At 42.7% G+C, this 14,604-nt stretch overlaps 1 protein-coding gene across 7 annotated transcripts in view; it reads right to left on the reverse strand.

Annotated features, from left to right (window-relative positions):
• Positions 1-14,011, reverse strand: part of GEMIN8 (gem nuclear organelle associated protein 8) — a 53,258-nt gene extending 39,247 nt beyond the window's left edge. The window contains exons 1-2 of one of the 7 annotated variants that reach the window (XM_089508063.1): positions 13,936-14,009; positions 11,802-11,911 (exon numbers count right to left, since the gene is read on the reverse strand). Coding sequence is in view for 1 of the 7 variants with exons in the window: in XM_089508060.1 (XP_089364186.1) it covers positions 2,233-2,334 (102 nt within the window). In the remaining 6 variants the exon portion in view is untranslated. Of the gene's footprint in view, positions 1-2,232; positions 2,373-10,125; positions 10,135-11,801; positions 11,912-13,826; positions 13,910-13,935 lie in introns of those variants that run through there. The other 6 variants (XM_089508062.1, XM_089508060.1, XM_089508061.1 and 3 more) reach the window with 6 other exon arrangements.
• Positions 14,012-14,604: the final 593 nt, after the last annotated feature.

The following is a 14,604-nucleotide window of genomic DNA, read 5'->3' on the forward strand; positions in this document are numbered from 1 at the left end:
TCTACCAGTGTCATATACTGGCAGACTTTAACTCTGAAATCCAAAATTTCAGGGTAAAAACAGCAAGCTTTATTCAGAAGCCAAAGCAGTTCACAGCATGACAATTTTATGTTAGGACTAAGGCAATTCAGCTACACAGTATAATAAAAGCACAAAACAATTCAAACCTTTTCACATGCTCCAATCCCATTTGTCATAAAAGCAAAACATTTCTTTTCCCAAATGGACCAGTTTTTTTCTCTTGTACCATGCATTCTCACATAACTGACACTGGCACCCAGTGATTATTCCCTCCCCTTCACATCTGCTCCTTAGCCATATTCATGATAGATAACCATTCCCTTCAACCCAGCACCACCAGCATGATACTGGTATCCAGGCAAAGAGCAAAGCCTCACTGACTAACCAGAAAAGCAAGAACTTTGTGGGACTCCAATCCTGACACCCTGTCTAAGGACTTTATCACACAGTAGAAAATCAGGAGTTTAAACAGGCATTTTATAGTGACAGTCACATGATCATGGCTAAGATTTTCACACACACCGCAATTAGAGAGGACTTATCCCAGGAATAACGAGGAATGCTCCAGCAACTGCTGCTTTTACGAGTGCTTTGGCTCCTAGCAATACATGATGAAATGTTGGTGCAGACCCGACTTTCAGGACAATGGATTTGTTTTAGGAATAAAACATTTTGGGACCTCAAAGACTAGAAATCCAAGCCTGAACAATCTAAGCAGTCAACATGTCAGCAAATGTAATAAGTTTCATTCTATCGCCAGATATTTTGTTATGTGTTCCACTTTCTCATGCCACAAAAGAATATTCAAATAGAGAAGTGTTGGATGACAAGTGTTATATAAAATATAAGAAGTCCCCCAACTACTTAAGATGATGGAAACTTCATAAAACAGCCCAGTTCATATGTTTTTAGAGCCTCTCCCCTGTTTGACATCCAATGTAATTGGAACTTGGGCCTCCAAGTGAATAACTGAGTCCAAACAGTCCTCCATGTACACAGTGCCTCTCCTCCTCCTCCTCCTTCCAAGAAAAGAAATCAGAGATTGTAAAAGTTACCTTTTTTGAACAACAACTCCTAGAATCAGTCTGAATTCTGGGAGCTGAAGGCCTAAAGAAGGTAACTTATCCAAGCTCCGAGAGAAACCATGTGAACAGGCCCTCTGAGTGGTTGGTATTTCCATGAAAGCTCCACATCACACAGTGCATTGTCTGCAAAGGTGTGAAGGATGAGTGGAAGGTTCTTTATTCCTATGTCATGCAAATAATATGAACTCCAACACTCTTTCCTGTTACTCCCATCCCTTATTTCACAGTACTACAGTTAGCATTCTGGACATATAACCTTACAAAGTCCCCTCCTCACTTAAATAGTCATGCATGTATGACTTTTCTTCCCTCAAAATGTGAGACCTCAGTGCTGCATCATTTCCTCTTACGTTCCTCAGTCTTTTCTGTTGAGTGGGGTCTGGACTTTTGCCCCAAAGTTTGGCTCTGATGTCTGTCTATGGTGAGAAATGTCACACTCTCCCTTCAGCCTAGTGGAGTCCCTTTCCAGTCCTGTGCTTACAAACACAAATTCCAAGGGCCAGAATCCCAGATTTTGATTTTGCATTGACTTCTGGAGTCTAAACTAATAAGAGTAAATGAATTCAAAAAAAAAAAAAAAAAAAAAAAAAAAAAAAAAAAGGGGGGGGGGGAAGGAGGCCTAATTGTATTTACTCTTACCATTCAGTTTTGACAATGGGTCTTAAAAGGTCAGTCTTCTTTTGTTTATAGCTAGTTTCACTTTCTGGTTCCCATGCACTTGTAGGACACGATTTGTGTGTGTGTGTCAGACATACTTGAATACAAGTAGAAGTCTCCCCCTCCTCTTCACATCCAGCCTGACTCTGAAAAGCTTTGGGGTATGGGGAACTCTGACAATGGGTTCAGTCTCTATCCCACTGAAGTCAATGGCAACATTCCCATTATTTTAATGACACCAGGCTACATCCAATAGCCTTTTCAAGTCAGCTTTTGAGACCAAGAACACAGTGCTCTAAATTATATTTTTATCTACAACTTTCTCCAAGCTCATACATCTTTTACTTTTACCATTTCTTCTTGTTATATATTCGATTTGGGTTGTTTTTAATTAAAAAAAAGCAAAGAATATAAGATTTCCAAATTTCAAATAAAAATGTCAGATTCAAACTAAGATTTGCTATTTCACCTTCTGGATGCAAATAATAGGGTCAATGCTATTATGAACAGCTCTCCATTCATTGGTATGTTCTTTCTTCTCTCGTTTCAATGACAGCAACACAGCATACATGGCTCTCCTCCTCTTTGCTTTATCTTCTCACAGCAACTCTGTGAGCAGGTTAAAACATCAAAAGTCAACCAGTCAAGCCCTACCTTGATGCCCTAGTTTTACCTAGAACTTAGAAAAATTATTTTTGACTATAACTCTGTAAACAATCCAGTATATCTAGATCTGGGGACTCCCAGCTAACATGCCTAGATTTGGGAAACTCTAATTTAAAAAAAGCAACTTTCCCAAGCCCTGGCTTTATCTACACAGTCCTGGGAACCATGAGTACTGCATTTAAAAATAATGAGATTTGTCCAAAATATTAACTTAACCTACCAAAGGATCAGCAATAGTCTCTATACTCTCAGTTTGATCAGTTTCATTCTTGCCTCCATCGTGACACTCTTCTACAGTGCTAACCATTATCATCAGCTCCTATTTTAAACCCAAAGGTTTCTCAGGCAGTTCTCAGTGGTAATTTCACTGAAAAAAGATCAAATACAGTTGCTTGGTTTTCCTAGCTGTCATGAGTTTAGGAGAGGAGCACAAAGAGTTGTTTTAAGTTCTCAGAACTGTGATTCTGATGCTTAACCAAACACTTCTTCGAGAGAGAGGGAGGGAAGGAGGCTGAAAAGAGGATTGGAGTGACCCCGAGAAACCTCAAGCTTACACTGAATGTTAAGGAGACACTTCACAAGTTTTTTTTTTTAAAAAAGAAAAAATTAAAAGGGGAAGAATGAACTTACACAATTGAATCGTCAAAGAATTATAGAGTTAGAAGGGACCTCATGGCCCACGGAATCCAATCTCCTGCTCAGTGCAGGGTCTCCAGCTAAAGTATCATTAGCAGGCAGCTTTCCAGGCAATTTCTGAAGACATTTAGAGAAGGAGACCCTCCACCACTTCTCTATGCTGTTGGCTCCATTGCCAAATCACTCTTACTATCAAGACATTCCTTTTAACATGCAATCAAAATCTACTTTCTTCTAACTTCAAACCACTGGACTTGCTCCTACCCACTGGGAGAAAAGACCTGCCTCCTCTTCTCTGTGACAGCCCTTAAGTACTTAAAGAGTGTTATCATGCCACTGCCCAGTCTTCTCTTCACCAATCCTCTGCTCTTGTACCATTCTCGTCACCAAACTGCAATATGCCCAGCTCCCTCTACCTTTCCTCGTGTGCTTTTGTTCGCCATACGTCTTATCATCCTTGTTGCCTTTCTCTGAACCTGCTCCAATTTGTCTATATCTTTCTTAAAGAGTCACCCAGAACTGAACATGGTACTCCAGATGAAGCCTGATCATCACAGAACGTAGTAGGACTATTACTATAAGTTGTAAAACAAATGATATTGACATCCTCCTCCATCAGCAATAGCACACCACATTACCTTTATTACATGGAAACTGTAAGAAATATTTTGTCAAGCAAACTGTAGGTATGGATTTATCAAAATATTTCTACCTTACCCTTTATCAAAAAGATCTTAGGGTGGCTTACAAATAACATTAAAACAACAGACTAAATAGCTGAAAACAGTAATTTCCAAACTTTGGTCCTCCAGGTGTTTTGGACTTTGAATCCAAGAAGCACTAATCAGTTTGGCCAACAGTCAGGAATTCTGGGAGATGAAGTCCAAAACATCTGGAGGGTCAAAGTTTGGGAAACACTGGTTTAAAACAATAACACACCCCTGTCCCAGCAGGCACCCTCACCTGCCTGTACCCTCCATGCCTGGTGAATCTTCCCTCGGGGTGGCGGCCACCTACCTGGCTGCCTCAGTGCTGTCTGCTAGTTCTAGTGGTCCCACTCCCACGGGCACAACAGGAACAACCAGAGTTGTTCCTAATGGTGGAGTGGCTGCACACACACTGCCATTGGGGACAACTGGGGGATTGCCACCTGCGGATGCTGGAATCCACAGATGACACATCCATGGATAAGGAGGGCCTGCTGTGTGTGTTATGAGTGTGTGTGTGTGTGTGTGTGTGTGTGTGTGTGTGTGTATATATATATATATATATATAGAGAGAGAGAGAGAGAGAGAATGGGCCCTCCTTATCCACAGATGTGCCATCCACAGATATATGTCAGTCTTGAAATAATGCAGTAATTTACAGAGGCTGAGTCCTATATAAGTGTAGTTTGGGGTTATCACTGATAATTTCTGGCTTCTTAGCATCACTCCCCCCCCCCCCGGTCAATTTCTGTTTGACTTCTTGTTGCAAAAGCTGTCTCTCCTGGGCCTAAATGCCCCTCTCAAAACAAAAGGAAAAAGGGCGAAAATCAGTCCAAATCCCTTGGTAACTGGTGTTGAGGATTGTAGCCCAGGATTCTAATGCTAGAACTACAGATTCCAGAATTCTCCAGATAGCCTGGCCTGGGACAGCCAATGGGATTCTGGGATCTATAGCTACAGGATTCTGGGAATTAAAAGCCCCAAAACGAAACCTTCCCAGGCTCTGAGCAGTACCTAGTGCACTAGTATTACTAAACCAAATTTAAGCACAGTAGTAGAAGCAGGGGTTTGTTTGTTTTTTTGAGTATATATAAGGTTCCATCAACAGATATCCTAGAAGACCCAAGAGGCTACAATTTAGAAGGATGTGAAACAAAAGAAAAAGAGAGAGGAGTGTGCTATTACAGCTGCCCGGATTACAACCCAGAAGTCCCAATTCTTTTTTGCAGCCAGAATTTTTCAACTCTCGGCAGAGCGGATCTGAATGAAAGGAGATGGGTGATATCAGGATGGCCTCCATTCATCTGAAATGCAAATGATGAAGCAGCCACAAGGCAGGACAAAGGCCCCAGTTAGTACAATTGTACAGCTGAGAGAGCACTTGTTCATTACTCACCAACCCTTCCCCCAAAGGTGTTGAGGTGTAACCCTTGCTGTCAGACAACTTGCATGGGAAAATACTTGGAAATCTCTCAGTCTCCAAGATGCAAAAAGGACAGCATGTCACCAGATGCTAACAGGACATAATTCCTCTGGTTCCGCACTCCCTCCAGGGCGCATTGAGGGGTTGGAGAAATAAACAAGACAATACTAAGCTATGATGATTATTACCAGAATGCAGCAGAGCTTTGCAGCATTCCAGCCTGCAGATCTATCACAGCCTAAGCTCCAGCTCTACTTCATCCACCCCAAAGCATTCTGTTTCCCATGCTCCAGTTCTTTAAAGTCTGCCCATTTCCCCTACAGTTTATACATGCTTGTTGGACTTCTTTCATATAACACATCTGGGCTTTGGTAAGGTCAATTTTTTAAAACATAAAGGTCCTTTTCTCACATGCAGGACACAAAAGTCTTTTGTAGCTGCCTTTCCTGTTTCCTGTCTATAATTAGAAAATACATATACAATACTCATACATATTTACAGTGTGCCTGCCTCGAGTGCTCATCTAACAGAATCACCTTTGAACTGTTTAGGTTCTGAGGAAAAGTCACTTTTAGACAAGAGCCAAAGTTTTCTGCCTTTTTTTCATCCTAGGATTTTAACTCCACATTGCAATGACTATTTGTATTAGAAAACCCATTGGCAGATCCCAGCTTCTGTGTCTCACTTCCTCAGACCGTGGCCTGAATCCTATCAGTTCATTGCTAGCAGGTATACTTTCTCACAGGATGCACAGCGGTGGCACAGGAAGACAGACAAAAATCTGCCATGTTTTTTTCCCATGCCTTCCTTCCTTTTACAGTGACTACATCTGGGGCCTTTTTACTTCCAGCCACTGACATAGTGCACCAACAACTGCACTGCTATCCACCATCACTTGTATTGGGTGGGTGGGTAGGTGGATCCAACACACACTGGACAACAGATTAAATCTAATATCAGAAATGGAATGTATAAACATTGCAACACTTGGTGTGATTGAACTAAAGTGGACAGGAATGGGACATTCTGAGTCAGATAATTAGATAGCTTTTACTCGGGAAATGAAAAACGAAGAAATGTGGTGGCTTTTATAGTCAGGAGAGATGTAGGAAAAGCAGGGATGTAGCAAGGATTTTGGGAAGGGAGGGGTCCAGACTAAGTGCCATCATTATAATGGGGCTTGGGCGCGGCGGCACAGCAGCACACACCATTCATTGTATCTAACCGGGGGGGGGGGGGGGGGCGTCCGGATCCCATGGACCCCCCTCCCCCCCGGCTACGTCCTTGGCGAAAGCAGTCAAGAGATGTAATGAAAGGTCTGGCCAAATCATGCCAATAAGACTTCAGGGAAAACCCATCAAGATAACCATAAAGTTTATGCTGAAGCAGTGACTAAGGATGGCATCTCTCCTCTGAATGCCTGTCTTGGGGTGGTAATGGACTGGATGAGGGAAAACTGACTCAAGCTGAATCCAGGTAAGACGGAGGTACTTGCTATAGGAATCCCGAATCCAAGAATGGAGTTATGTCAGCCAGTTCTGGATGGGGTCACACTTCCACTGAAGGATTCTGTTCACAGCTTGGGGGTCCTCCTTGACTCGTCGCTCCAACCGACAGCTTAGGTGGATGTGACAGTCAGGAGCGCCTGTTATCAGCTTCGTCTGATACACCAACTGTGTCCCTTCCTGGAGCCGAGGGACCTGGAAACAGTAGTACATGCACTGGTAACCTCTCGATTGGACTTCTGTAATGCGCTCTACTTGGGGCTACCCATGTGCCAAGTTCGGAAACTTCAGTTGGTACAAATTATGGCAGCTAGATTGATCACAGGAACTTCTAGGAATGACCATATAACACCGGTCTTGAAGTCCCTGCACTGGCTGCCTATTAGTTTCCGGGCAAAGTACAAGGTGTTGGTGATTACCTTTAAAGCCCTACATGGCCTTAGCCCAGAATACTTGAGGGAACGCCTTCTTCCCTATTGTCCGTCCCGCACACTAAGGTCCTTGGGAAGAAATCTACTACAGCCAAAAAGATCTAGGCTAACATCAGTCTCCCAGAGGGCCTTTTCTACTACTGCTCTAAAACTATGGAAAGACCTGCTGGAGGAGATCCGTCACATTCCCACTCTGACAGCTTTTAAGAAAGCACTGAAGACGGATCTCTTCCGGCAGGCCTTTCCAACTTAGTTACCCTCCCCAGACATAGAGATAGTTGTCCCCTCATCTGTCTATTCTTCCCCGCCTATGTTTCTGCCTTTTTAAAAAAATGTCTTTAATGTCTTTAATGTTTTTATACTATTACTGTTTAATTCTGTTTTAGTACTGGGAATGGGGGGGCGGTAGGTCTAGGGTTTGAGTCTATTTATTTTTTTAACTCCATTGTAATGTGATGTATTTTATTGTTGTAACCCACCTGGATTCTTCGTGATTGGGTGGGCTAGAAATATATTATTATTATTATTATTATTATTATTATTATTATTATTATGCTTCAGTTGCAGATGCAGAAGGAGAAGAAATCAAAATATTCTGTATTGGACTCCAGGAAGAAATTGGTCACTCACCAAAATAGAACATGTTGGAAGGGCAGCTACAAAGGAACTAGAGAAGATCCTGAAGTGTGAAGATATATTATTGAATATAAAAGTTAGGATTGTCCTTGACATTGTATTTCCAATTTCTATGTATGGTTGCGAAAGCTGGACGGTGCAGAAAGCTGACAGGAAGAAAATCAACTCATTTAAAATGTGCTGGTGAAAAAAAGTCCTACAGATAATACTAAAAAGACAAATAAGTTGGTCCTAGACCAAATCAGGACTGAACTCTCCATAGAAGCCAAGATGACTAAACTGGGACTGTTGAACTTTGGCCATGTCATGAGAAAAGATTACTCACTAGAAAAGACATGCTTCGTAAGGTAGAAGACAATAGGAAAAGAGGAAAACTGTATTACTGATGGACAGATACAACTAGGTCACAGAGTTCAGACTGTCTGTGTGACTGAGTATGCAGCTCCATCAGGAAGAAGATGTGCATGCTATCCTCCAACTTGCAGACTGATACCATGCAGAAAATGTCTAGACTCTTTAGTGATGTAGTGGTGAAAATACTGAACTTGGACTCAGGTTCAAATCCCCAGTGAACCATGGAACTCACTGGATGACCTTGGGACAGCCACTCACTTTCTCAGTCTGACCTACCTTCAGGGGGTTATGTTAATGATAAAATGGAAGAGAACAAGCAGTATGCCACCCTGGACTAAAATACAATAAAAATAACTGAAATTATTTCCAAACCTGAAATGATATGTAAACAACACTTTTGAACATCCAATTAGGAACTAACATTAAAGGAATTGCACTAATTACTGGAACAGCTTCCTAGAGATTCATTTTCAGATTAAAGAAAACAACATGTGCTAAAGGAGCAAAACACCAATAAGATTTTCTATATAAGCCATCTTTGCCAGTTGTAGGCAACCAAAACCAAAGTATGTTAGAATTTCCTTGTCCAAGATTGCTGTTTAAACATACTAACTCACTCCACAAGTTTGCACTGTTTTACACTCAAAATTCTCTCTTATGCCAAAGTCTTCTCCAGCCAGGCTCCTTGCCACTATCACAAAAATATAAACATCAACCTGGGACCTTTCAGGGATTCATGACTCTGGCAAAAGAACATATTCTGCAGCTTCATGGGAAAGAAAACACATTATTGGGCAACAGAACAGTGGGCCATAGCACCCCTGACTGGGATTAATGGGGGGAAATGAATAGCAGACAAGGGCTCAGACAACCAGTCTGCCTAGCCACCATGGTATGTGAAAAGGGGATGTTTGATTTAAGTAAAGAACAGGACATTTGGAACAAACTGGAGGAAACCCTTCTGCATAGGCTATAATAGAAAGTAGCACTTTACTATTAAGCAGCCTCCTTGGAGCAAACAGTAAGACTCCTCATTAGATGAACTATAACTGTAACCATACTACAGAAATTTTAAACCTTGACTCTAGAATATACAGAAGACAACATGTTAACCTTCAGATGTTACTAAACTGTGACTCCCATCAGTCCTGTCCAGCAGAGCAAACAGTGAGGAATGATGGAAGGTCCAGTCCCATAATATCCAGAGGAATGTAAATTACCGATGTCTCTATATCATGGTTGGATCAGTCTGTAATGCTAAATAAGGAGGGAAGTTCATTACCAAAAATTCTAGCTCTTGTTCCCAGTATAAACAAAAATACAAAAACAATCAAATTATAAATTACTTTAAAAAATCCCACCAAAACTGAAGTATATTTTAAGTGTTTACTGTAATCAACATACCAGTGATCTGTGAGCATATATTTTCTTCCAATTTAGCCTAAATTAAATACAGAGGAAGGAAAACACCATACAAACTCAATTCAACTTTAAAATCCAGTCACAAATTGCATTTCTGCACACTAATTTGAATGCTAAATGTGATCAATTATTGCGTACATGCAAATCTCCAAATGTGTATAGATCATTGCATGTGAAACTGCTGCTTCCAAGAGTTGCCAAATGTTTAAAATCAGATACAGACTTTGTTTCTTCCATTAAGAAATTTACTCTCTTGATCTCAGCTAGATTCTCCATATTGGGCTGTTAAAAGAAAAAGATGAGCCAAAATAGCTCAAGATTCCCATGAAACAAAGCTGAATTCTGCAACCACTTAGTACATCACCTATTGAGCAAGAGCAAGCAGATATACAGTAATAACTATAAAATGGATGCTGCTTCCCTTAGTGTTCAGAAGTGGCAAGGAAGCATTCAGGCCACAGAAATGGTAGCCCTGGAAATCCTACTCGCTGCAATTTACTCAGGGATAAACCCAGGAGTGTAGCTATTAGGGCATCACCCCCAACAGGAATCATTCACACCTAGAAATATTTTATTTGCTACCTTCACATTCCCGTGGTATCTTTGCCCGCCTCTTTTCTTTGGATGCCTTGACTGTATTTATAAATGCTCAATTGATATTTCAAGTTGTTGCTAGAAATGTGGGTTTGTTGTTATGTGCCTTCAAGTCATTTCCAACTTGCAGCAAGCCTAAAGAGAACCTTTGTCAGGGTTTCCTTGGCCAGATTTGTTCAGGGTGTGTGTGTTGCATTTGCCTTCCTTTGAGGATGAGAGAATGTGGCTGCATTTACACTGCAGAATTAATGCAGCTTGATGTCATTTTAACTGTCATGGCACAATACCATGGAATTCTGGGATTTGCAGTTTTGTGAGAGATTTCTCATTCTCTGTCAGAGAGCTCTGGTGCCACCAAAAATTAAAAATCCCAGGATTCCACAGGATGGAGCCATGGCAGTTAAAACTGTATCAAACTGCATTAATTCTGCAGTGTGGAGAAACTTTCCCAAGGTCACCCAGTGGGCTCCCATGGCCCAGCATGGATTTGAACCTTGATCTCCAGAGTTGTAGTCCACGCTGGTGTTCTTATTTGGTGGGAAGTAATGGTCTCGTGTTGTCCCTGTAGTAGCTACACTCCTGCATCAGATGTACTGCCGTGTATTTGAGCAAGTAGACCAAGTCTACAAAAGACCATGCTATCAGCTACTTTCTTTCAGCTAGGTGCAAAACACACTGCAGGAATAATGCACTTTGAGACTGTTTTAACTGTCCTGGCTCAATGCTAGGGAATTCTGGGAACTGTAGTTTTGTGAGACATTTAGCCTTCTCTGTCAGAGAGCTCTTGTGCTACAATAAACTAAAACTACCAGGGTGCCAGGGCAATTGAAGTAGTCCCAAACTGGATTATTTCTGCAGTGTATTTTGGACCTCAGGAGTTTATCAAACGGGAGGAATTTTTCTTTAATTTGAATGAAAAGAAAGTGGGGCCAGAATGCATTCACTTAAAGTTGCTAGTTTAGCGCAATTATGTGAATGTGCATTGTGTTTGAACTGGCTTCTCATTGCCCAAAAATGGCATGCCATTGCCCGAATTTGCGTGTGGCAGTCTATCACACAATAACGTTAAACCCCATGATTGCGTTCAGATTGCCATTGGATTATACTTTCAATTTCCCTTGTCTGATAAACTCCTCAGTCTCAAAAGTGTTACAAGATCTTCCAGACTAAGGTACAAAACACACTGCAGAAGTAATCCAGTTTAAGACCGCTTTAACTGCCCTGGCTCAGTGCTAGGGAATCCTGGGAATTGTAGTTTATTGTGGCACCAGAGCTCTGTGCTAGAGAGGGTATGCTTGCTATCTATCTATCTATCTATCTATCTATCTATCTATTTTCAGCTTTATAGCAGTTGGGAAGGCCTGCAAAATATTCAAGTAACTGACAAGAGACTAAAGTGTGACCCCTATCTTACTGAACTGACAAACAGATGGTATTATGACTGTAAGTGTTAAACTATAACATTCAGTAGGCTGAACAGATACTGTAGATGGCTTGTTTATTATTAATCTTTAAGTACTAATAATTTCTGTAAGGTAGTTTATCTTGCATAGAGCTTTACAATAATTATCTAATTTGTTCTTGCAACCACCTTTAAACACATAGGGTTGTTATCCATTCCTGGGAAAGGTGAATTGGTGATGTGACGGCCACAAACAGCTCACCTGAGGGAAGTTTGTCTATCTCCACATGCAGAAATGGATGGATTCTGACTGAAATGCCCGAACTGAAACTCAGAGGCTGGTTGCTTCTTTCAGCACTTTTTCGACACTTTCTTTTCCGCAGGGAGGAGAGCAAGATTTGAGACAGAATGCAGGATGTTACACAAATGAGACAGATCTGTGACTCTCACTCTCTGGATGCTGAGTCTTTCATTTCAGTACTGAGGGCCTCTACAGACAGGACAAAATAAAGCTGCTTCGGGTCACTTTGTAGGTATGCTGTTTAAATGACACACACATCTTAAGAGGCCAGAAGCTGTGCCAAACCTGAGCTCCAGTCCCTAGAACTGGAGTGTGGCTTTGGTGTGGCTTCCGGCCTCTTAGGACACATGCATCATTTAAACAACAAACCTCCAAAATGACCTGTCTGTATGGGCTCTGAGTTAGAGCTCAAGCAAAGTTTAACATGAGTGTAGGGAGTTTATCACACAAAGGAGATCGGGAGCTTATCCCGTGAATATCCCGGAAAAATTGTGTAATTACGCTTAACGATTTCACACAACGTTGCGCAAAACCCACCATTAAAGTTGTCACAAAGAGGCATTAACGTGCATCTTTTTACTTTTGGGATTTCAGTGACAATGCATTTCCAAAATCACTTTATTTGCGCTACTGGATGTGATAATCATTCCCCCAGTTAATCGCTGTTTCTGTTTCATTTGCAGGATGCTTTAAATGTGCTATAATCTCTCTTTAATGCTGAAATCAGCCCCAGTGTGATAAACTCCTAGGACAGTTTAACTAACCAGCTAACGGTAAAACTTAAAACAAATGCAAGCATGAACAAATGGATAACTCAGGCGTGTTACAGACACACCTATAGTGCGTGTTAGGGTTAGGAAAGGGTGTGCTAGGGTTAGCACACTTCCTGACGCCCCTCAACCCTAGTATGGACTGAGTCCGTACAAAATGGTGGCGCCCGACCACACGGGTGCCACCATTTTGACATCGTGGACGCATAGTGTCCGGATGTCGCAACCTGGAAGTGACGCCATGAGTGCACGACTAGCGCCTCGCGCCGCCACTTCCGGGGTGGTTTTGGTTGCGCCCAGGAATCGCGCGGTTTGGCCGCTGCGGTTCCTGGATGCAGCAACTGGCGCCCCCGACAGACTGCCGCTTTTAGGTGATCTGTAACGGGCCTCAAAAACTTAAAATGTTCCCATTTACAGTGGGTCCTTAGTTCCAGGACCATCAAGTCCAGTTAAATACAGTTAAAGCAGTCTCAAAATGGATTATTCCTGCAGTGTGTCTGGGAACTTAAGACTCTGGAGACCAGGGTTCGGGTTCCCTGCTCAACCACGGAAACCCACAAGTCACACTGTCTCAGCCTCAAAGGAAGGCAATGATAAACCTCCTCTGGGCAAATCTTGGCAGGAAAACCCCATGATAGGGTTGCCTTAGGAGGGTTACCCGAAGTCTGGAACAACTTGAGGGCACACAACAACAACAACAACCACAACAACAACCATCTTCTTCATCCTTTTCAATTGATGTGTGCTTTAAGGGATGTCTTTTTAACTGATGTTGTTTATCTGTTCATTGTGGCTGTTTCCTGCCTGGACGCATGAGGAGGGAAGAAAATAAAAACAATAGCAATAAATTATTATTATTATTATTATTATTATTATTACTAGTCACACTCCCTCAGCCTCTGGGGAAGGCAATGCCAACCCCCCTCTGAATATACTTGAGAGGCAGCATGGCATAGTGGTTTGAGTGCTGGACTGGGACTTTGGAGCCCAGGGTTCAAATTCCCAGGGAAGCCATGGAAGCCCACTGGGTGACCTTGGGCAAGAAGTCACACTCTCTCAGCCTCAAAGGGAGGCAATGGCAAACCCTATGTGAACCCCATGATAGGGTTGCCTTAGGAGGGCCACCCAAAGTCAGGGACAACTTGATGGCACACAACACACAGAGTTTGCATGACTCTTCCCAGCATGGCTGGGAATAGCAGCCTTAAGAGCCCACCTCTTCCAGACCAGCACAGCCTAGCCTTCCCTTCCCCTTGTTCCTTCCCTTCCCTCCAGCGCAGAGGCTCCTCCATGCAAGGGCTCTGCTCCCACTGGCAAAGACATACTTTGGCTGCAAAGAAGTGCAGGAAGGACCCGGGACTCTGATGCTGCTGCTGCTGCTCTTCCTTCCGGTGGCAGGGAATGGCGGGAGGCCACAAAATGGCGCCTCCTGCAAAGCAATGCCGCCATCTGCAGGACGCAAGGCAGAACTGCAAGCAGAGAGTGTATACTAAGGTTACCTCACTACACTCACTACACTATAGTGCTGCTTATTCCACTTTGACTGCTCTGGCTGCCTGCTCCTCCTGTTGCATTCTGGGATTTGCAGTTCAAGGAGACTGCATTTAGAATTCTCAGCCAGGGAGCTCTTTGGCCTCACTGGACTCCAAACCCCAAAGTGCAACAGGAGGCAGCTGGACCAATCAAAGTGGTGGAACAGCAGCACCATAAGAGTGTAGTGTGAAAATGTGGTGTGCCTTGTGTGCCTACCAGTCGTTTCTGACTTAGGACTGCAAGCTTCTGACCCTAAGGAGGACCTATCACAGGGTTTTCTTGGTAAGTTTTGTTCAGAGGAGGTTTGCCATTGCTTTCCCCTGAGGCTGAGAGAGTGTGACTTGCCCATGGCCAGTGGGTTTCCATGGCTGAGCCGGGATTTGAACCCTGATCTCCAGAGTCGTAGTCCAACATTCAAACCACTACAGCATGCTGGTTCTCAAGTTTCTTCAGAGAGGGTT

The sequence above is a fragment of the Sceloporus occidentalis genome, unplaced genomic scaffold (genome assembly GCF_023333645.1).
Source record: "Sceloporus occidentalis isolate IW3139 unplaced genomic scaffold, rSceOcc1.0.p SCAF_2, whole genome shotgun sequence".
Taxonomy (NCBI): Eukaryota; Metazoa; Chordata; class Lepidosauria; order Squamata; family Phrynosomatidae; genus Sceloporus; species Sceloporus occidentalis.